Below are 22,448 nucleotides of genomic sequence, written 5' to 3'. Positions count from 1 at the left end.
TTTTGTCGATCAGTGACTTAATGAACATAAGTATAACCTCCTCAATGTCAGAAATCATTTCAAGGTACACACTCCAACATTATACGTGCCTGGAGAAAAAAACCAAATAGTGCACTTACCAGGGCAGGAGCTAGCCCATCACTCCTGAGTTTCACTGTCAAAGGCAACTTGCTCTTTGAACTCAAAGATACTTTTTGAACACTGATCATTCCTCATGCAGAAGGACTCACTTCCCTAATTTCTCCTTCAGGCAAAAAAATTATTTACATGTAAATGGGCAGTTTACTTACCAACTTCATCCTGAATCTCTTCAGCCACGGCAGGAACATTATAGAGCAGAGACAGAGACTGATTCATGCGTTCATAGATAACACGGAGGTGTGTCATCACCTGCATTGGAGCAAGACAACTCCAGGTAAACATCCTCTGAGACAGGAATAATCTACAGACAGATAAAAGCTTCCAGAATCAAACTAACCAAACTGCAAGAATGTTCAACTAGAAGACCTTTATTTAACTTGTTCTTTTTTTTTCTCTAACTTTTGAACTCAGGTTTGACTTACAGCAGTTGTACTGTATGCCTTTAAAGTCAATTAAAAAGAACACCTGTGCCACCTGTGTCTCTGAACTCTAAGGTCTCAAATGGCAGCAGTATTTTTTTAAATTTCTTTGCAAACTTTCTAATACACAGGAACATTTCAGTTTGATCAGATTTTTATGCAACCTTTAAGTATTTGAAAATTATTCCATTCAAGGAAATACAAAATTTCAGATTGCCAGACGTAGATCCCAGTTTTTTTAACCTTTAGGGAAGGAGAAAGTATAGAATGTATTATATCAGGGCTTAATTTGGCCTCACATTTTCACAGTAAGTCTCAATACTGTAGTAACACACTGCCACAATCTAGTCCAGTTATAGAGGTTTTAATTCACACGGCTTTAATTTTCTTTTAGTGGTCATTTTTAAATGACTCATTTAAGTATCAGTTGCAGTCAAGAGTTAAAAGTTTTATGTTCTCTATTATTTACATAATTTGGAAAATGTCAAACCACAATGTTGCTCTAAAATAAGACTTCTACATTTGTAAGACAAGGTCTTACTATGTACTCTCTCTCGACTGGCCTTGAACTTTCAATCTCTTGGGTATAGGCATGCTCCACTATGCCTGGTGAAAATAAACTTTTAGAAGTTATCAGGCACTAAAGAGTTTTTGCCATGGAGTCCAACATCCACAGGTACTCTGAAAATACCTGAAGATCCCATACTAATCCAAGAAGCAAGCACCCAGAATCGTCTTCAGTTACAAACGACTCTCATACTCAGTGCTTACCTGGGACCGGATCTGAGCAGCTTTCTTGGGATCCACCATGCGCACATGTTCAAAATGCTTCAAGGTATGCTGCCTGTCTTTCTGTTCAGCGCGGACGTACTTCTTCAGCATGTTGAACACATGATGAGGCTTTGAGAGAAAAATAAGGAAGCTTTTTTACAAGTTGGAAATATTACTTCTTCCATTGGCTTTGGGTCAGGGGTCCCACTGATTCATCTATTCCATGATGGACAAATGTTCCAAGTTTTCTTCAGGCAAATCCTCTCCTGCTGCACTCCTTTATTTAATAGGCAATTGTTGAGATGGGTCGGTCATTCTTCATTTCTATGAGAGTATTTAGCATTTTCACTATTTGTGTCCATCCTTACATAAATTTTTCTTAAGAATCACAGGTGCATATACCTTTGCTTAGATGCTAATGTTAAGATTTTGGGTTTCTTTGACTTTTTTTTTTTAATTGTGAAAATCCTGTACAGAGGGGTTACAATTACATGGGCGAGATAATGAGTACATTTCTTATTAAGTATTGTTGATTCCTCCTTTGCTTCCCTTTCCCATACTCCCCCCCACCCCCCCACCCGATCCTTCCCCCCCCACCAAAGTTATAAAGTTTGTTTTTCGACATAACAACTTATACATCTCATTGTTGCAATGGGTCCACCTGTATCCCTATTTAAATGGGTTTCTTTGACTTTTCTCTCATTTTATTTTCTAATTTTTTGGCTCAGGCTGTTCTGGAATGTAATCTTCCTAATCTCAGACTCCTATGTATCATGTATAATAGGCATTAGCCACCATGCCTAGCTCCCATGTGCATATTATTATGACTAGAAATATTGCTGCACCAATAATCCTGTCATTAGTAACCTACAATGTGCAATACTTGAAATAAGAAAAACAGGCAATTTAATAATGACTTTTTTGTAGACCAAGGAAGAAGTGATCAGCTCTGAGTCATTATTTTTTTTCTAGAAGGCCACAACTCAACTGTAGTTATTTTACTTTAAAATTTAATTGTGTTCTTTTTAAGCCATCAGATTCTAATGCTTTCATAAACAATTAAGTTACTTCTCAAATGCTTCTATCGTTTTTCTAATTGGTTCTATTTTATTATTCCAGTTTTACGTGAAAACATTCATCCTAATAAACAGGTTAAAACTTTCCTTTGTCTTCATAATGCCAGTGCTATATGCATTCTACTATGTGATCTTATGAAATGAATCGCAAAGACACACATTGCTGCTGCTGCTGCTGCTGCTTCTTCTTCTTTTTTTTTTTTTTTTGCCAGTCTGGGGGCTTGAACTCTGGGTCCCTGAGTCTCTTTGTGCTCAACTCTAGTGCTCTGCTCTATCACTTGAGCTACAGCACCACTTCTGCTTTTTCTGAGTAGTTTAATGGAGATAAGAGTCTCATGGATTTTCCTGCCCAGGGAGGCTTCGATCTGGGATCCTCAGGATTACAGGCATGAGCCTCCAGCGCCTGACACATATTTCTTCTTCACAATAACAATAAAGACGGCTATGAAGATTCCTATAAAATACAGTAAGTCTTGGAGGAAAATCTTGGAGGAAAATACCAGGTATTATTAACCAGTGTGTCACAGGCACCTTGGAAATCAGTTGGATAGTACAGAGTTTATTCATAAAGAAGGTGTAGGGTGGTTTACAACGTTTTTTGTTATGGTATCCATTTTTTATGGGCTGTGCCTCTCCTTGTGCCTTAATTTGGAGACCCTCTCTCTAACTTTCCAGGTAGAAATTGCTGTCCTATCTCTGTGCTATCCTGAAATGTCATGCAAATCTCTATTATTGCCTTTAATACAATCTGTCAATTTATTGGTATTCTGGTTCCAGTTTGTAGTGTGAGATCCATGGAGCCATTTTGTCTCATTCTTTGCTTTTCTACTGGAAGCTCAATTAGTGGTGCTGACCCAGAGCAGGCTCTCAGTACTTGTTGACTCTATGCCTGCCACATGATCCTGTACGTGACGGAACAAACAAAAACATACAGTAAAAACAAAATAAATCTGCATTTAGCTGCCAGACCTATCGCTTTTTCCCTAGAAGAAATCTGTTTTTATTACATTCCCAAGAAAGAAACATATCACAGCTTGAAATATAGCTTTTGGCAACTGTCATTATAATTCTTGCTTATACTCTGAAGTCTGGTTGAACCTAAAAAATCAGAGAATGACCTTTCAAATCTCACAAGTAGTAAAAGAAATAACATCGAGGGGCTATATCTACACAATGCCTTTTAAAAGCTGATAAGCTTATACAAACTAAAAGACACTCCAAATCTTAATTTGTAAATTAAAGGCTGACAGTTATTGACAATGAGGTCTATTTTATACAGCAGGATTGTGTAATCAGGTTACCCTTGACACTAGTTTGTTATCAAGCACCAAGGCCTAAAATTTCCTTACTAGGATCTTTTCTGTGTCGGAGGGAGAAAGGGTGGCTGCTAATTGGATGGATTTTACCCCTTCCCCCATATGTTTCCTAACCCTCACTGTTATAGCTGACCAACTCAATTTGCTTTCTGAATCCGCTCTATTCTATCTCCCTCTCTCAGATTTATGATTTTGAAGAAAATGCATTTTTGTTATTATGAATACAAATAAAAACTTCAATGAAAATTGTAAAGATTGGTTATTTTTAATCATAACCCCCGCCCCCCACCCATTAGCTACCAACCACTAAGCATGCCTTCAAGCCCTTGTTTCTCTAAGGCTAAGTCTTTTTGTCCTGGAAAAAAGCCTTGCCAATAAGTGAGAGTACCAGGTGTCATGTGCCCCAGACTGGCCTTGAGCTACGTATTAAATTAGAGAATGAGGGAATTTCATTTCTGATAATGAATATCTGGTCTTCTTTTTTCCCTTTTTCCACTGTGTTCACAAAGAGTATATATTCCCATTTGGTAAATTGCAATGTTAATAATATTCACTTGAAAATAAACCTGAAAACTTCAAATTTTCATCCATGTAATTCAGATGGCAGCATCTTTCAGAGAGAGAGAGAGAGAGAGAGAGAGAGAGAGAGAGAGAGAGAGAGGGAGAGAGAGAGAGAGGGAGAGGGAGAGAGGGAGAGAGAGAAAGAAAGGGAGGGAAATAAGGAGAGAGGGAGACGAAGAGGGAGAGAGAGAGGGAGAGGGAGAGTGTGAGGGAGAGGGAGAGGGAGAGGAAGAGGACCTGATGATTGAAAAATTTATTGTGTGGCCCAATATAATGTTTTAAAAGTTCATTGTAGCCACACTATGTATATTCTTCCCTCTACCCAGCCCTCCCCTCCACTTTACTCTCTTCTTTCCTTTGAGCAACCACAGTCCATGGCTTTCTGTGAAGCAGAGTGTATGATGTGTTTTATGGGCAGTAATTCATGAAAGCATCACCCCAGTGATATGTAGAGAGAAAGTGTCCTTTCCATCTTACATCTGAGATCTGAGGCCCACAGAGGCCAAGGGAGGCACATGCTGTCCTCACTGATACAGCTAGCCAATGCCGAGGCAAGAAGAGTTCAGCCCAGCTCCCATCTCTAGCATCCCCTCTCTTGAATACAATGAGACACTTCTTTTCAAGAAATTGTAACATGCACCAAGCAAAGGAGTTCTCAAAGTAACTGATAGACTAGACAAAGAAAACCCGATGATGAGAAAGGAGAGTGTGCTGTAAAGTTCCTACCAGAATTTCTACTTTTATAAGCTCAAGTACAGGAGTCTCATTAATCTGGGAGTGGGGTACCTATTTTCAAGACTCCCAGTGGATGCCTGAAAATCTCAAACAATATGGATCTAAATAGACTGTTTCTTCTTATACCTCTATACTTATGGATAAAGTTCAATTTATGAATTAGTCACACTAAAACATGAAGAATAGCTAATAATAAAATTACATATCGTAAGAAAAGTTATTTCAAACTTATGAATGGGTTGTTTCTGGACCATAATTAACACAGGTAACTAAAACTATGGATAAATCAAACACTGGCTAAGGAGAGGTTACAGTACTATTATTTGAGCCCAACAATATTAGCTTTTTTTCATGCCAATACCAAGGTTTGAACTCAGGGCCTTGGCACTGTCCCTTAGCTTTTTTATTTAAGGATAGCACTCTACCATTGAGTCATGCCTCTGCTGGCATGTTTTGCTGGCTAACCGAAGATAAGAATCTTATGAACTTGCTGGTGGCTCATGCCTGTAATCCTACTCAGGAAGCTGAGATCTGAGGATGGTGGTTCAAAGCCAGCCTGGGCAAGAAAGTCCATGAGACTCTTATATCCAATTATTCACCTGAGAACCAGAAGTGGAGCTGTGGCTCAAAGTGGTATAGTGCTAGCCTTTAGCAAAGGAGTTCACGGACAGTGCCTAGGCCCCCTGAGTTCAAGCCCTAAAATTGGGGGGAAAAAAACTCATGAACCTTTCTAACCAGGCTAGTTCTAAACCATAATCCTAAGATCTCCACCTCTTGAGAGGTATGAACCATTGGTGCCTTGACAACTACCAGCTCTTTGTTTTAGATTTAGTTTATTCAGTCTTTGTTTATTTTCTATCCTTGGGTTTTAGTGTTTGGCTTTTTCTTTTAAACAGAAGTAAGGAGGGAAAATAACAAGATAGGAATGTCCTCTATCACTGGAAAATAATTCAAGATCACTGGAAAATATAATTCAAGAGATTAGTTACAAGTTAGGCTTTTGTGCTGTCCATGGATTCTTGTACTGAATTCATCCTTATCTTCTATGAAGATGGACAATCAAAGAATAGGTTCACATGTTTTCAACTGCTTATCTCATTTAGTACAGCCATTTTTTTATATGCTTCAGAAATATATTCCTAGCTTCCCCCAGAAAATCTCCAGAGTTTGATAACAAAACATTAGCACAGCAGGCTGTGAGGATCCCAGAGGCTTGGCTCCTGCATAGTTTGGGGGGCGGGTTCAGAAGATGCTGGCATCTTCTTGCTGTGCATGCATGGCCAGACATGAGCTGTGTGTCTACAGCAATGAGTTTTTCTTCCCAGTACTGACTTCATAATAAGCAAAGCCTGGGGACCTTCAATAATTCAGAAGACTTTAAAAAATATCCCTTGATAAATGAATTGCAGCATTTTTGTTTGGCTGCTCTGACCTTGTAAACAGATTGGAGGAATCAGGCTTAGAAAATAAAAATTTCATCTATCTATCTATCTATCTATCTATCTATCTATCTATCTATCTATCTATCTATCTCTATCTCTGATCTTGACTCTTGAATTAAGGTCCTTGGCACATCCCTGATCTTTTCCTGCAAAGGGACATAGAGCCACAGTCTCACTTTCAGCTTTTTCCATGCTTAGTCAGAGATAAGTGCCCATGACTTTTCTGCCTTGTCTAGTTTTGAACCACAATCCTCAGATCTCATCCCGAGTAGCTAGGATTGCAACATGAGTCACCAGTACCTGGCCAGCAAATGTAGTTTTAGATAAGACAGGAAAACAGATAGCATTTCTCTACTTTCATTATTATTTTTCAGTTATTTTACACTAAAAAACAATCGCTGAGCCTGATGTGGCTCAAGCCTGCAATCCTAAGTACTTAGGAGGATCCTGATTGGAGGCTAGTACAGGCATAAAAAGTATGAAAGATTCAATTTGAGACAATGATTAGGTGTGGTGGCTCATATCTGTCATCTTGTAACAAGTGAAAACACAAATAGTATGTTCAAAGTCCAAGCTGGCCTGAGTCTAAAACAAAACCCTATCTACAATGGGAGTTATAGAATGGATCAAGTGGTAAAGCACCTGCTTTGTCAATCGTGAGGCTGTAAATTAAAACTCCAGTACTCCCCAAAAGATCTCTGCTTTTGGCATGTACTCCATGTATATTTCATTTTAAAAAAAGAAGAAAACATAAAAAAATAACTGGTTGAGCAAGGAAGTATCCCTCCATAATCCCAATACTTGTTAGGCTGAAGAAGGAAGATATGAGTGGAGACCAGTCTGGGCTATATGAATGAGACCAGGTCTCCAAGAAAGCATCTCTCAAAAAGAAAATTTCCCCACACCATTTATCCACAAAAGAGAATTCCCTAAGACTTTGAACTAGTTGTTTCTAGAGCTATCATTCATATCTCAGAAAAACAGGTAATCTTGATTGTCTAGGGAGATTTATTTTATTATAGGATAAAGATGAGTTTTCTAAATTTTAATTAAGAATCAGATATGTCCATATAGGAGTAGTAGAAAAAAAAGTACTTGGGTTTTTACTGAAAAACTTAATATCTCAATACAATATAAAAATACATTCTCTTTTAAAAGTAACTGCTATTAATTATATTGCCATATCACTCACATTTTAAGACATGATTATTCAGATGATTAGAAAGTCAAGTCATAATATGAAAGCTCATAGTACAAACAATGATCACAAAAATGCTTCTTTCTCATGTGTGTTTATAATTTCAATCACCTTCAAGTGTTTAAAATTTCTGAATCTAGCATTGTTTTTCCTCTTATAGCTAAGATACTGCCTGTATTAATACTATGATGTAGTTACTCCGGATAGCTAATCTAAAACTTTAAGTGAAGAATAGAGAAAACAAATCTGCCCCAGAGGGACTAATTATATCTAATCCTTTTTGTAATTGTTGTTTCTATAAAAGTGTTTAGTCTGTAATTACATCAGATATGCTTACGATTCATGTCACCCTTTTCAATTATTCCTACATTCATCTCTGAATCACACTGCCACTAAAAAATCATTCGAAAGAAAAATTTTTTACATTTTGAATCTTTATGTGCCTCTCCGAAGAATATCCTCCTTAGGTCTCACTGTATGTGAACGTCTTGAGTCCTGTATAATTTCTACTGTTCCAGTGTATATTAGATCTAGTTTCCATATATGAGAGAAATCATGCACTATTTTTCTCTCTGAGCTTGAGGAAACTTAATTATTCAAAAAGAATGACTATAATGGCCAAGACATTATCTGGTCAAGATATTGAAACAGGAGTTATATTTTTAAAACATGAACCATTTTCTCTTTGGGAAATAAGAGCTTGACATATTTCTACCTCCTCACACAGTTCCTGGCATACACTGGCTGCTAATAAATGTTTGCAAATTAGGATAATGAATGACCTAGAGTTAAACACAATTTCACAAGTAGACTTAGTAGTACAAAATAGGCTTCATATATTTAAGTCATGAAATCAATCTATCTACCTACCTACCTACCTACCTACCTACCTACCTACCTACCTACCTACCTATCTATCTATCTACCTACCTACCTACCTACCTACCTACCTACCTACCTACCTAGCTTACCCACTTTAGTGTGCCAGTGTCCTTTCAGGAAGTTGTTTGAACTACTGGCATTTCAACCAAGAAAACTACTTAATGGGATCCACAGCATATTGAAACTACTTTCAATCAGATTTGTTTCATCAATTCCAAGAGATAAACATTTATCATCATTTTATATCTTGATACCAGGTTGCTGTTTGTCATTTGGAAGGAAATGTCACTGTCATTTTTTGTAAAAGGTAGTACTTTAAGATGTTGTGTTGAAAAATCTACTTTACAACTTTGGCCGGAGTGAGGGAGGAGGGGTTTGGGGGGGGGGGGGTGGGAGGAAAGGGATAGCAGAGGAAATAAAGAAGGAGGAGGTAACAATACTTGATAAGAAATGTACTCATTACCTTGCCCATGTAATTGTAAACCCTCTTTATGGTATTTTCACACACACACAATATATATATATATATATATATATATAAATTAAATAAATTTCCCTACTTAGATATATTGATTTAGCCATTTGGTTCTTTTACACAAGATCTCAGTATAATGTTGCTGGAACTTGGAATGATTGAGTATTGGTGAAGAAGACTGCCCAGTGCCAACTGAATTTGAAAATATAGTCTTTTCTTCACCAGTTTGGAACCCATGTCAGAATATAACTATTCAGCCTTATCGTTTCTCTTTGTAGCTTTATGCTTTATTTAGCATAACTTATAACAGATACTTGTGCCTTAAACCACTTCCTGATGAGAGTCACCAGACCATCTAGAGCTTCTGAAAGCAGTGGGTAGAATCCTGCCAAGAAAGAAGCAATGACTCAATACAGGGAGAACACCTTAACCTTTCTAGGCCACAAGGGATATAATCAGAAAACCCCCTCCTAGAGCATTAAATTATACCCTAGAGGTTTCCAGAACAATGACTAGGGAAGCAACTTATCCATCAAGAAAAAAGAAAAAAGAAGATAATTTTCTCCTGCTTTCATGAGTAGGTTCATGTCTGTTATTTTCACAGTTTGATTTCAGAAAATCTTAAACAAATAATGTAAAATGTACAAAATGTCTGTATACAAGTTTAAAGCTATTCTTGGACCAGTTCATTGGATGCTTTCAGTTGTGTGTGTGTGTGTGTGTGTGTGTGTGTGTGTGTGTGTGTGTGTGTGTGTGTGTGTGTGTGTGTGTGTGCTTGGACCAGTTCATTGGATGCTTTCAGTTGTGTGTGTGTGTGTGTGTGTGTGTGTGTGTGTGTGTGTGTGTGTGTGTGTGTGTGTGTGTGATTTTGGATCTCAAAATTTCAAATGCATTCTCAACTGATGCAAGAATAATTTGGAAAAACAAAAGCAAAAAAAACCCAATGCAAACCAAAACCAAAATAACGAAACCAAATATAACAAACTTTCCAAAATTGGAATCAACTTCCTTTCCTGTTTAAAGTAGGAGCTGAGTAAAAGATTTGCAATACACTGCAAAATGTATCCAATTGTTTTCCTCAGAACAACACAGAACTTATTTTTGTTGTTTAAAAGGAATATCAGAAGGCAAGCAATTGCATATAGGTTGAACACAAAAGTTTTTACAAAGCAATGGAGAAAATAGCAATAAATTTGTCAAATTGTGCTGTTACTGGAGAATGAAATCAGAGTCTTGAGCTCTTGCTTTTTTGTTTTGCTTTGTTTTGACTAATGGTGGACACTATACCATTGGGCTATGCTATGTCTCTAGTTCTGGCTTTCTGCTAGTTAACTGGAGGTAAGAGGCTCTCAAATTTGTGTTAGCAGGCTGGGTTCAAACTACAGTCCTGTGTAGCTAGAATTATGTGAGTTACCAGTGCCTGACAGCATTCATAGATTAGAAAACTAGTCCATGGCAAAGTCCCCTGCATACAGCCAAATAATTATCCTAACATTTATTACCGGAATACCTAGGCAACTCCTTTGACTCTGGCTTTGCATTCATCAAAATCCAGCAGCAGCCAGAAGAAGGAAGTCATTTCCCATTGGCTTCCTCCTTAGCTGGGCACAGATCAAATTCCCAATAGGATCAGCCACCAAAGCCTTTCTGTATTCTACTGCAATCATCTTTATCTTCCTGAGAATAAAGACATTTTCTTCCTAAACAGTCTTATCTCAACCTTGAATTAATCCTCTGTCTTTTACAATTATGTCTAAGAAAGCTGTCAATTGTAAAGAGTAGAAAAATGAGGCCCCATTTGTAGATGGAGAAGGAAGAATTCCTTTATTAAGTCATCTGCTCCTAGATTATAAGTTTTATCATGGCAAACTTGGGAATTAAATACATGTGTTTACACAGTACTATAAAAGTAGAAAAAAAGAGTGGTTATAATCCTCACTCACAAAAAATCCTTACTCATAAGGTAGTTACCTTTTGCCAAATTTGTTAGGTTTTATATATTTTCCTTCTGGATATATTGCTAGTTCTCAGTTATAACTTATTTTGGTTGTACCGACCATGACTATAAACAGGGAAGAGAGCACAAAAATCTGAAATTCAGCACCTGAGCCAATTTAATAGGTTTTGCTTTTGGACAAACTATCATATACTTTAGAGACAATGCTAAAATCTGAGAGCACAGAAGGGCTGGAAATTACTTTGATTTAAATGTCTTCAAGTATTGTGTGGTCAAACAGTAAAACATATTGAAGCTCTTAGAGATGAACTTTTCCATGCAACCCAGAAGGCAGAGCTGAAGAAGCCTACAGCGCTACAGAATTTGTAAACAAAAGCTATTTGAAAGTAACAGAGACTCTTGGAAAGATTTGTCAAACAATTGCAGCATCCAACAAAATGCCAACTGTGCCATATTCTTGATTTTTCTAAGGAGATTTACAAAGTATAGTTTTGAGAAAAGTTACTTGACTCTGGTGGTCCTGCTCCATGTATTTTCTTGCTAGCTAATAAATTCAAGGATAAATGACCCCTTTTCTCCTCCTACACCTAGACAGTGTTTGGATACACTGCAAATTCCATGGGTTTTTATTTGAAAGTGTTTATATACAGAAAATAAAAATAATAGTTCTTAGAAATCTATCTACCTACAGATTGTTTAGGTTGTGTGGTTAAGTTTCACAAAATGAACAAACCCCCTGGAACTGATGTGAAAATGTGCGTATGTATATGTGCTGGGTGAACATATATGTATATGCCATGTGGGTTATGAATATGTGTGTATGTTCTGTGTGTGAGTATGGTGTATTAACGTGTAATGTAAGCTAAGAATTTCTTGCTATTTATTCCTAGGGCAGACAATGGTAAAGTCAGGTAATTAATACAGAAATTGGTACATAAATGTGTCAACTTCATGCAAACATAGCATCCTAGTAGGTTTTGATGGCATCTGATGAAGACCTATTTCTACTTATCAGGAAGTGACTGGGGGAGGGGGGTTTCAAGCTAGTCAAGATCTAACTGACTTTATTAAAACATTAGATATAAAAGTGTCTATGGTTATATACTTCCCATTGTTTTGAGTAAAATCCATCTAGTGACTATAGTAAACATTCAAAGCCATGAGGAAGTCATACTTTATTGAAATGGCACTCTTAGGATATTTTATAGGACTTAGTTAAATAAATGCTAATTCTTCTCTTTTTCTTTCCACCCACTATTTGTTATTGGGTTTGTCCTTAAAAGTTCCAAGTTAATGAGACCCATGTGCTCATGAATTCATATAACTCTCAACTAAAAAATGAAATAGTGAGTGGTAAATAAACACTTGAGGTACGGGATAATAAATTATAATTCTAAAAGTTAGTTTCACTTACAAGTCTTTAAGTTTTAGACTTTGGTTACGTATTCAAAATTTGATGGTAAGATGTTTTAAACACTCTACTGCTCACCTTTCAAGAAAAATCACAACTTGGTGACCAAAACTATACTCTTCACATCATAGCCTCATAATAATGTTCTATGGAAGAATTCTATATGAAAGTTTTCAAGAATCATAGGAACATTTAACACTTGGCAAAACTATACAGAAATGAGAATAGACAGGGAGCTTATGCTATAGAAAACAGGCAGTATTTTGCTCAAATACGGAGAGCCTCATATGAAGCAGTAGATTCAAGCATGGAATAAATTTTTACATGAATAACATGGATGCCATATTGAGACACTGAAAAAACCAAAACAAGATTAGTAAGTAGATGTACACATGCAGTCTCATAGAAAAATTCCCTGTAGTAGTTGAAGAAGTTGGGATACAAACTATCATGCTAAAGCAAGATGAAGACTAAATTTATAAACACCAAAATCTCAGAATTATAAAGAAAGGGCTAGTTATTTCTCCTTTAAAACATTTCAATACTTATTAATTAGGGATCTAGGTTTTTCAAGACCAAGTCTGACAACAAATTTTATTTACTTATTAAAAAAAAATCCCTATCTGTCTTTAAACTATAGAAGATCCCATACTAAGTCTAATTTGTCTTTAGACTACAGAGAATGTTGAGCCATCAGGAAATACGATCATGTCTTTTTTTTTTTTAAGACCCCCTGACACTTAAGGAGGAGCAAGCTGAGAGTATTAAGCTCTTATTAATTAAAGCTGGGCGAAGCTTTACAAGAAATCCTCATAAGGGTATAGAAGGAAGCACTGTACTAACTATGGAGAGCTGGTTAAAAATTATGATTAAAAAACAAAAAGAAATAATGATGAGCTGGTAACTCACAGGCCTCCAAAAATGACAGAAGTTAACCATATGTGATAAAACTAAGGAGAGGAATTTGTTGAGGAGAAAAAGAGGAAAAAAAAAAAACCTTAGACTAACCAAAGATATTTGTAGGATTCTAAAAATGTTAAAGACTGGTCTATACTTTCACACAGAAAAATTTATCCTCTGTGCAAAGATATCTGAACATGCTACTTCTTATTTCCTGACGAATATAAATATTTTGAAAGGGTAGTATTTGAAATATATATATATATATGTGAGCAAATATACTCTTGGATTGCCACTTAGTGAATTTGCCTATAGGTAAACAATTAACAAAAAAGGAAATATGGAATACATATAGGTCCACACTTACATAGGACTTAAAAATCACAGGCACATAATTAAGACAATAAGTATCTAAAAAGTGATAGCAGCTAGAGAACCTACAGAAAATGTTATTTACAACAAATTTTTGAAATATATTCACATATATTCAAGTCATGTTTACTGAACATTTTGTATTTTCCAGTAAATAGGGGGTATCTCCAATATATTTCCTTATGGCTCCACTTATAAGATGTGACCTTTTCCAGAAAACCTCTGGGAAGCTGTTGATTTGTCTTCTAGAAGCAATGGATAAAAGTCCTCAAGTGAGGATTTAGAATTTTCTTACACATTCCAAAGGGCAGAGCTAAGTGCAATACCTAACAGTATTCAAACAAAAATGGCAATGTACCAAATGTGGCAGATTTCAGACTCATGGCTACACAGTCCTAACTTTTACTATTTTTATTATTTATGTAATTATGAGGTAAGAATTTAACAGGAATCCTTGAATCAATAGCTATCTGTTTTTTTTAATAAAATAGTTCTTTCTAATCCAGCTTGAAATTTTAATTTCAAATGGATATACTATCTAATTCCGGTGAGGCATCTAGAGCCCTAATACAAGCACCACTGTGAGCCTCTTCTGGAGTAGAGTATCAGTAAGTTAAAAATACTTTATAAATTCTCATGCAAACACTGAAGAACAAAATATTACAATTCACTACCCAATGAAGGACAATCATAGAAAGATCAGATAAGTAGAAAACATAAAACAATACAATAGATTCAGATATGATTTCAATAATGTCACTAAATGTACATTCCTGATTAAAAGGCAAGCCAGAGGTAAACTAAACTTACTGGTGACATCATGCCTGGCCAAGCCTTTCTCCCAGCCAGACCTCTATTGTGCCTGAATTTCAATCTAGCTCCTACATATGCACCAAAAATTACTCCAACTCATCTAACAACATTTCTGTTTCTCAAGTCACAACTTTTGTAACAAAGGGACTGGGGTATATTGCAAATCTTTTGCCATCATCTGAATGCTTATGTCACAAATCCAAATATTCTCCAAATCCATACACTGAAACCTAATGTTGAATGTGATGGCAATAGGAGATGGGTATGTGGCACTATTACTTAAGTCAGGAGGGTAGAACCCTCTGGAACAGGATTAATACCCTTCTAAAGGAGGCCCCATAGAGTTCACTTGTCTGCTCAGCATGTGAGGTTAGTGGGGAGACTATCGTTGAACTAAAAAAGCTGGTTCAAATCCACTTCCGGACATCAAATCTCACTGTTGTTTACAATCCTGGACTCCTCAGCCTCTGTGAAGTCTTGTTAAACTGTGAGAATTAAGTTTAGCTGTTTATGAGCCACCAATCTATCACAGCAGCCTGGAGATGTGGGGCCACCCTTCCTGCTTTTGTGTATCAGACTTTCAATAGTATCATCAGCGGTGACCCCCTCAGGAATATTCAATCAAGTCTTGTACTTTGAGTTCCTGGGAAAGCCAGTCTGCCAGCTCTAAGGAGAGTGAGTGGAAGAGTTCAGATGGCTCTGTGAAATCAGTCCAGTGACTCTAGGACCTTCAATACGAATGGACGGAAGCCATACCTGTAAATACGGTGTTCAGAGCATCTCTCCTAATTTCTCTTACATGGCCTCTAGTCTCCAGAATCTTGCCCTGCCCAGCCTCAATGTCTGTGCTGTGACCCGAAACAAGGTTGAAGTGAGAAATCCTACCCGTGGAGGCACGGCCTGCAGAGCAGTAAGGTAGTTGTCCAGGGCCAGGCGGCGGCGGTCATTGATCATAGCCTCTACTCTGGCCATGTGTGTCTCCACCAGCTGCTGTCTCTCATTGGCTGCTTCTTGCTCCAGGGATTCCACTTTCTCCTGGAAATGCTGCCATGGAAACATACCAGTTAGCAACAGGGAGGGTGGTCAGTCAACCAGTCTTTCAAAAGAAATAATGCATTTCATTTTTCTTCATGTAATAAACCAACTGTTAAACTATCCTAGAGACTACAGACATCTAAAGATTGTGATTCAAAGTCAGCCCTGGCAGGAAAGTCCATGAGACTCTTATTTCCAACTTACCACAAATAAATAAATAAATAAATACAAATTGAGAAGCAAAGTTGTGTTTCAAGGGATAAGCATAAAAGATAAAGGTCAGCACCCAGGCTCCAAGTTTAAGTCCCAGTACTGGAGAAAAAAATTTCCTATCTTATTCCAAGTACTTATTGAACAAGTGATAATTTCTTCGTGCAAGTTAATTTGAAGTCTGGTTTCAGTCCAAAATTCATATTCGAACCTAATTTGTCCTAAATGAAAAGTACTAGGCATCCTAAAAGATGTACTGTTAACAAAAAGTACATTTCAAGTGACAATGACTTCTATGGAAATTAACCATAATTTGAAAGGACCTGAAGCTAAAATAAGACAGCATTAAGACTCCTCATTTACTAGACAATGACTGGGAAGAGTTCAAGTTCATGGGAATATACCATGCGTGATTTCCCAGAGGATGCTGGGGAATAGGGAGGGCCACATTAAGCATGAGTTGTGGGCATGAGCTGTTTGGTAGAGAAGGAATGGGCTCAGAATCTTACCTGGATGACGGCCTTCTTGTCAGCCTTCGGCAAGTTCTTTGCTTGGCGTTCAGCTTCTTCCCATTCCCTCATGACCTAAAGAAAATGACAAAGCATTTGAATTGAAATCAACAATCTGTCCAATGGATTATAGTATTTTTCTTCAACTTTTGTCATAGTAAACATTAAACAAGGTATCACAGACCATTTTCTATGTGATAATACTTGACTTTCCGTAAGACTATAATTTATCATAGCTGTCTATTGAAAACTAATGTTCATATTGATTATTATAGGGCTGTGGCATTTTGAAACAGGTTTGTCTTCTATTTTTATTCCTCAACAAATGCATGGAATCTATTTTACTTGATGTAAATAAATACCAAGTATTCCTAAAGACACCAACTTATCCCCCAAATAAACTAAACACGTTAGTTTCAGTTTTTTATGAAGATAAGTCAAAATTTCAAAGTGTATCTTTTATCATAGAGACCAAAGCAAATAGGAAAATTTATATGTATGTCTTGAATACAATACCATAAAGAAGCAAATAGGACAAAGGAAAACTCTGTTGCCTGAAATCCACCCACTACAGAGCTAATGAGCAATTAAAAATTTCTGTTCCCCAACCTGAGTCACAAATAACAAAGATTAGTATAGATTCTTCCAGAAATTCTAAGAAAATACAAAGTGTCATGTTCAGCAGGTAGCAAAACAAAACAAAAACAACAAAAAAACCCAAACCCTAAAGTAGGCTAACCAGGAAAATTTGATACATTGGGAAAAAACTCATTCCTTTCACCCTTGATGTTCTTTCAGATTTCTTGAGAGAGGCTTACACATCATTTGAATGCATGGTGTCTACAGCTGTGCATATATACCAGAAAGAAAATAGTTCTTACCACCTATGGCTGCCTTTTATTTTCCACGTATACTAGCTATTAAATTAGTTTAAGTGGAACACATGCCTGAAATCAGTAAAATGAAAAAGAGAGATCAAATAAGCATCAGATATGAATTTGTATACTTTTTATACTTTCAAAGTATAAAAAACCTGAGATTTGCGCTCTAAAATCCTGTTTTGAATAGATATTTATCTGACACTTTGATTTTTGTTATACCTTTCAAGATTAAAAATAGCCTTATAAAATCATATCCATTCATCATGTGGGTTTCTAATTAGATTGTATTGTTTATTAGTATTAACTTTTGGACAATGCCAAGGACTATGTGTACTTTGTGTTTAAGGGGCTCTTGTTTAGTGAAATTATGGAGAAAATAAGATAGAATTAAGTTTCTCTAGTACTTGAACAGCATATCATGAAGAATCTCAAAGTTCACAATGAAACTGCCATTAGCTAGAACAGAACACATACAAAACAAATATTATATCCCAGGCAGGTCCTGTTGGTGTTTTCATAAGCTAATAAAGGGCACCGGTGGGCAAGGAGGATATGAAGACTGTCACTGTTTTATAGGTGAGATAAGCCTTGCGGTAAAAATATTTTAATTTCCTGTATTAAGAATGTTCACAGTGATGATACTCCACTGAGCATTCCTCAGGCAAGGAATCTCAAAATGAGTTTGAGATAGAAACCAAACATTTTGTTGGAAAGTGGAAAACTGATATCCTGCATTACATGTGCATTTTTATCAGCTCATCTTGTAAATTAAGCACTTGGGACTCTCAGTTTTGAATTGGAAATCCATGAAAAAATTAAGGAGATTTATTTAGCTAATGCATTAAAAATAAGTGCTATTATAGAAATTAACTCAAAGACAGATTTTCTTTTTTTTTTTTCAGAACAATTCTGCAGTATATTGCATCCCCAGAAATAAACAAATATCTAGACTCAGGACCATTCCCTGCAAATGAACACACATACTTTAGGCTTTGACTTATGAGCTTTCCTGTGGTATACTGATAACAGATAGCACTACCATTAGTGTTGAATATAAGTACTTTACAAAACATAATTAATTGATTCCTTACTTAAACTACACTGTGAGATTAGGCAAGTTTATCCCCATTTTGTTACTTGAGGCTAAAGAGCTCAAGTAACGAGTAACAAATGGAGAAGGAAAGTTATAAACCAATTATTCTATTGCTTCAATCTGCCATTACAAAATGGGAATTCTATTAGCAAGCTAAATTTATTTATACTCAGTGACAGAAGAAGAACTAATTATATTCAAAATAAAAATCTTGAAGTATGGTCAATTTTTATTTTGAAGGACTTTATCTTAAGTACCTATTATGAGTGTCAAAACATAAGTAATGAAAGAACTTCTTTACTCTGTTTGGATGCTTATTTGTATCTATTTGATGCTAGTCGCAACACACAGCAACCCAAATCTACAGGTTTCTAGTCCAACATCATCAACAAAATACCAAAATTTCTTAACTCCTCTGTAAGAAAACAATAACAAAAACTGCACTAAAGAAAATCAAGCAATACCCTCCCCTCTCCCAAATTTTATGGATTTTAAATTCTTAGGGTCTAGCTAGACATGTGGTTGCTCTACACAGACATATCAAGTCATTTTCCTCCCCGTGCACAAAGGTATCAATTTCATCTGGATTTATGGATCTTCAAAGACTTGGCCATTTCATGCAGAGAAAATGGGTACTACTAAATAGAGACTTAAGAGGTAGACAAGTTCAAAGTCAAAAAGTCCCCACAAATCAGCACTAGAGATTATGAAGATAAATGTTAGTTCAAGTGTCTCCCTTTTCTTTGATACTAAAATCTTAGCAGATGGCCTTTCTTGTCCTAGGATAACATGTCAGTTATATCTAATGATGAAAAATCAAAATGAAAAAATCAATTTACAAACATATGAACTAAGTCATGGGTTAAACAGATAGGTCAAAATGATATTCCTATTTCATCAATCTATCATATTAGAAACTAATAATAGTGCTTAAAATTTGTTTTCTGAAATGTGACAAAAATAACCTATGGGTTAACTTGTTTTTTTATTTTAAATGACTAGGTGGGTCCGAGAATAAAATGAAAGGTTAGTAAGCTTATATGAGTTACAATCTAACTGAAGAGACAAGATATATATGTCTAAAAATTATTAAAAATAGAGAACAAATATTTAGCATTAAACAGAGGTAAGAGCAAAGAGTCTTTGTCCATCATGAGAGTTAAGTGGGGCACAGGAGAGGATGAGACGAGAAGACCTGTCTAGAAGACATCAAGGCTAAGAGCAAACGGAACACCAGATGTGGTGAGCAGTAGCTCCCCTCAAGAACAACAGATGCTTCAGAAGAGACCTTAGGAAGACTGAGGGCAGGGGCAGTGATGGGAACAGAAAATAATGAGCTAAAAGTTAGTGTTTGTTTTTTAAATGTGAGGTAGGGGATTAAACACAGGACTTACTCTACCACTTGAGCTTGGCCCCCAGTTCTTTTTGTTTTTGAGTATAAGGTCTTGTGATAACTTTGACCAGGTTGACTTTAATTCAAAATTCTCCTACCTCCCTCTCCTGAGTAGCTGGGTTTATAAATGAGCACAAACGTTTTCAGCAAAGCATTTATTTTTGCTATGTATTTTTTTTCTTTTTAGACTTCAGGGCAATTCATGTACCAGAACTGTTTTGTTTGTTTTAGAGCAATGAGAAATGTTGAAAGCTTTAAACAAAACCAACAGTAAGACAAGATTCAAGCTTACAGTATGACTTCTCAGTGGCAATAATTTCCATTCACACTCCTGCCACAGTTCCTTCATCATTACCCTGCCTGTGATTCCCCTAATGAAAAAGCTCATTCTCAAAGGAATTAAGTTTCAGGTGAAGACCCATGATTTCATTTGAGCCAGTTTGCTAATTCAATTTGCTTTTAGGTTTTCATTATGGGCAAGAATTGCACATTATATTCCAGAAGCCCAAGTATTATGATAATAAAAGCTTTTCTCTTTATGGTATTTTTCTAAAGTAATCTAAGTACTATGGTTAGCCATATTTTTAGAAATATTAGTTGTGTTGTGCCTTTTAAGTAATTTGACTAGTTCTATGTTTTAAAAAGTAGGTTTTATTACTATTCAGGAATGAGGAGGCCAGTAGATAAGATGACTCCCACTGACAAGTAAGTCGGTTTCATGGCTTCCAAAGAAAGTCATGTACCAGGATACAAAGGCCCACATGGGAAACATCAACCTTGGTCAGGAGGCACTGCCAGTATGGCCCCAGATCAGAAAATACACAAAAGAAAAAGACATGACCAATATCCCACTAAAGGCTTAATTTTAGCAGGGTGCTGATGGCTTCCACTAATAATCCTAGTTCAGAATACTGAGATCTGGGGATTGAGGTTTGAAGCCAGCATGGACAGAAATGTCTATAAAACACATATTTCCTGGAAGTGCAGATGTGTCTCAAGTGGTAGAGTGCCAGACTTAATTTTAGGAAATACACAGCACTTAGAAAACATACAGAAGACTGATCCAAGATCAGTGGTTTATGTCTACAAAACCACCACATTGTCTATGCTAAAATATGACAAATTTGTCACAACTAATTTATATCAAAGAATACTAACACTAAAATGATGAATGCTTTTTTCATGCACTTATGATTCTTTTTATACTTTCTTCACATTTAACTTTGTAGAACACAAGTGAGAAAAGTGACTGGCAAGTAATATATATTTGTTGAATGAGTGACTGAATGAGACTGCTGAGAAAGGGCTAAAACTTTCCCCATTATCAAACCTTAACACAACATCCACTGTCTGGCAGTAGATATAGCTTAAATTGTAGCTGATGTTCTATCTAGATGAACTATGTTTCAGGCACAAGTGCTTTTATGATTTAATAAAAAAAATCTGCTAAAAGAAAAATAAGGCTTACAGTGTGTAGTATACTGTAGAGAGTCCTGGGTTGGGATTAAGAAATACTTGTGTTGCAAACATCATCTCTGTGTTTTCAACATGACATTGCTTTGTGTTCGAGTAGAAGACCATTTCTTGAGGATTGAGTCTACTGTCAATCACGTATAGGACAAGATGAGATGCAATGATCACTACTGCTCCATTCATCCATCCTCCATCTAACCCTTCATTCTCCATCTATCCATCTGTTGTCTGTTAGTCTGTCTATAGATATGGTCTAGCTTGTTGCTAGACCATATGGAACTCACTATATGAGCTTAAACTCTAGAGCTCATTTTGTTTCTATCTTTTCAGCAAGCTAGGTATATTCCATTCTACCATTTAAACGTTCTATAGATTCCCTTTTTTTTGCAGTTTTTATTTATTTTATTATTATTAGATTCTCTTTATAAGAAAGGGTGGGTTCAAGGTTATAGCTAGTATTTAATACAGAAATACTTTCTTTAAAAAGATCATTTTTTCTTTTTTTAGAAACTTCTTATAAAGGTGATGTATAGAAGGGTTACAGTTTCATAAGTCAGGTAATGATTACATTGAAGAAATACAATTTAATGGATTTTAATTTCTAACACGGTGGTTACAGATGCTAAGTATATGCAATGTAATAAAATGGAGTACCTTTCTCTTCTTTAAATAAATCTTACTGTGGGTATTTAAGCCACATAGTATACCATGGGATACATACATATGTGAAGTAAATCACTTTCGTGAAACAAACTGACATGTCCATCATCCCTGACCACTTTGCTTCACATGAGAGAATGTTGTAGACAATTAATCTATGTTACAAAACTCCCATACCTGTTATACTTGGGCTTTCTGAGGTAGTATGGTTATGCAAAACCTCAGAATGGGTATCCTCACTGAAAAAAATCAATTACAAGTTAAATGTTTTCTCTCTTTAAAAAGGGTGGATAAAACCACTGGAGCCCTTGGGAGACTGAGGCAGAAGTGAACCCAGAGTCTGGATATCATAGCATGGACAGAGGAATTAGACTTACCTGCGACATTCTCTCTCGGTGCTTGGCCTCTAGCCTCTCTTTGGCTTTCTGGAAATGGGCATGCTCATTCTCATCACCTGGTGTCTCCAGATACTTGTCAACAGCATCAGGAGTGCTGGCAGCTGTGGTAGGAACTGTAAGTAGAAGGAAGCAGGTTTGAGAATACAAACAACATCCAGAAAGCCGCATTTTCAGTTACTTCTCAGGACAGAGAGTTTAGTTAAAGGCACACCACAAGATGTTAAATGAAGTTCAGAAGAATACTATCAGACACCCTGAATCACAGTAAGGATGGGTTTTACCCCATCCTAGTGGTGGGTCATCAGCAAATCTAAAACAGCCCATTCC

At 36.4% G+C, this 22,448-nt stretch overlaps 1 protein-coding gene across 4 annotated transcripts in view; it reads right to left on the bottom strand.

Moving 5' to 3' along the window:
• The window catches only part of LOC122105645 (amyloid beta precursor protein), a 211,365-nt gene that overhangs the window by 46,466 nt on the left and 142,451 nt on the right, over positions 1-22,448 (bottom strand). For all 4 annotated transcript variants that reach the window (XM_042676972.1, XM_042676973.1, XM_042676970.1 and 1 more), the window contains 5 exons: positions 22,101-22,234; positions 16,224-16,298; positions 15,355-15,513; positions 1,332-1,460; positions 291-390 (listed from right to left, as the gene is read on the bottom strand). In XM_042676972.1, coding sequence (XP_042532906.1) covers positions 291-390; positions 1,332-1,460; positions 15,355-15,513; positions 16,224-16,298; positions 22,101-22,234 — 597 coding nt within the window. The remainder of the gene's footprint in view (positions 1-290; positions 391-1,331; positions 1,461-15,354; positions 15,514-16,223; positions 16,299-22,100; positions 22,235-22,448) is intronic.

Source organism: Dipodomys spectabilis, unplaced genomic scaffold (genome assembly GCF_019054845.1).
Source record: "Dipodomys spectabilis isolate Male_0828 unplaced genomic scaffold, ASM1905484v1 ptg000032l, whole genome shotgun sequence".
NCBI lineage: Eukaryota > Metazoa > Chordata > Mammalia > Rodentia > Heteromyidae > Dipodomys > Dipodomys spectabilis.
This window is presented reverse-complemented; position numbering and strand designations above follow the sequence as displayed.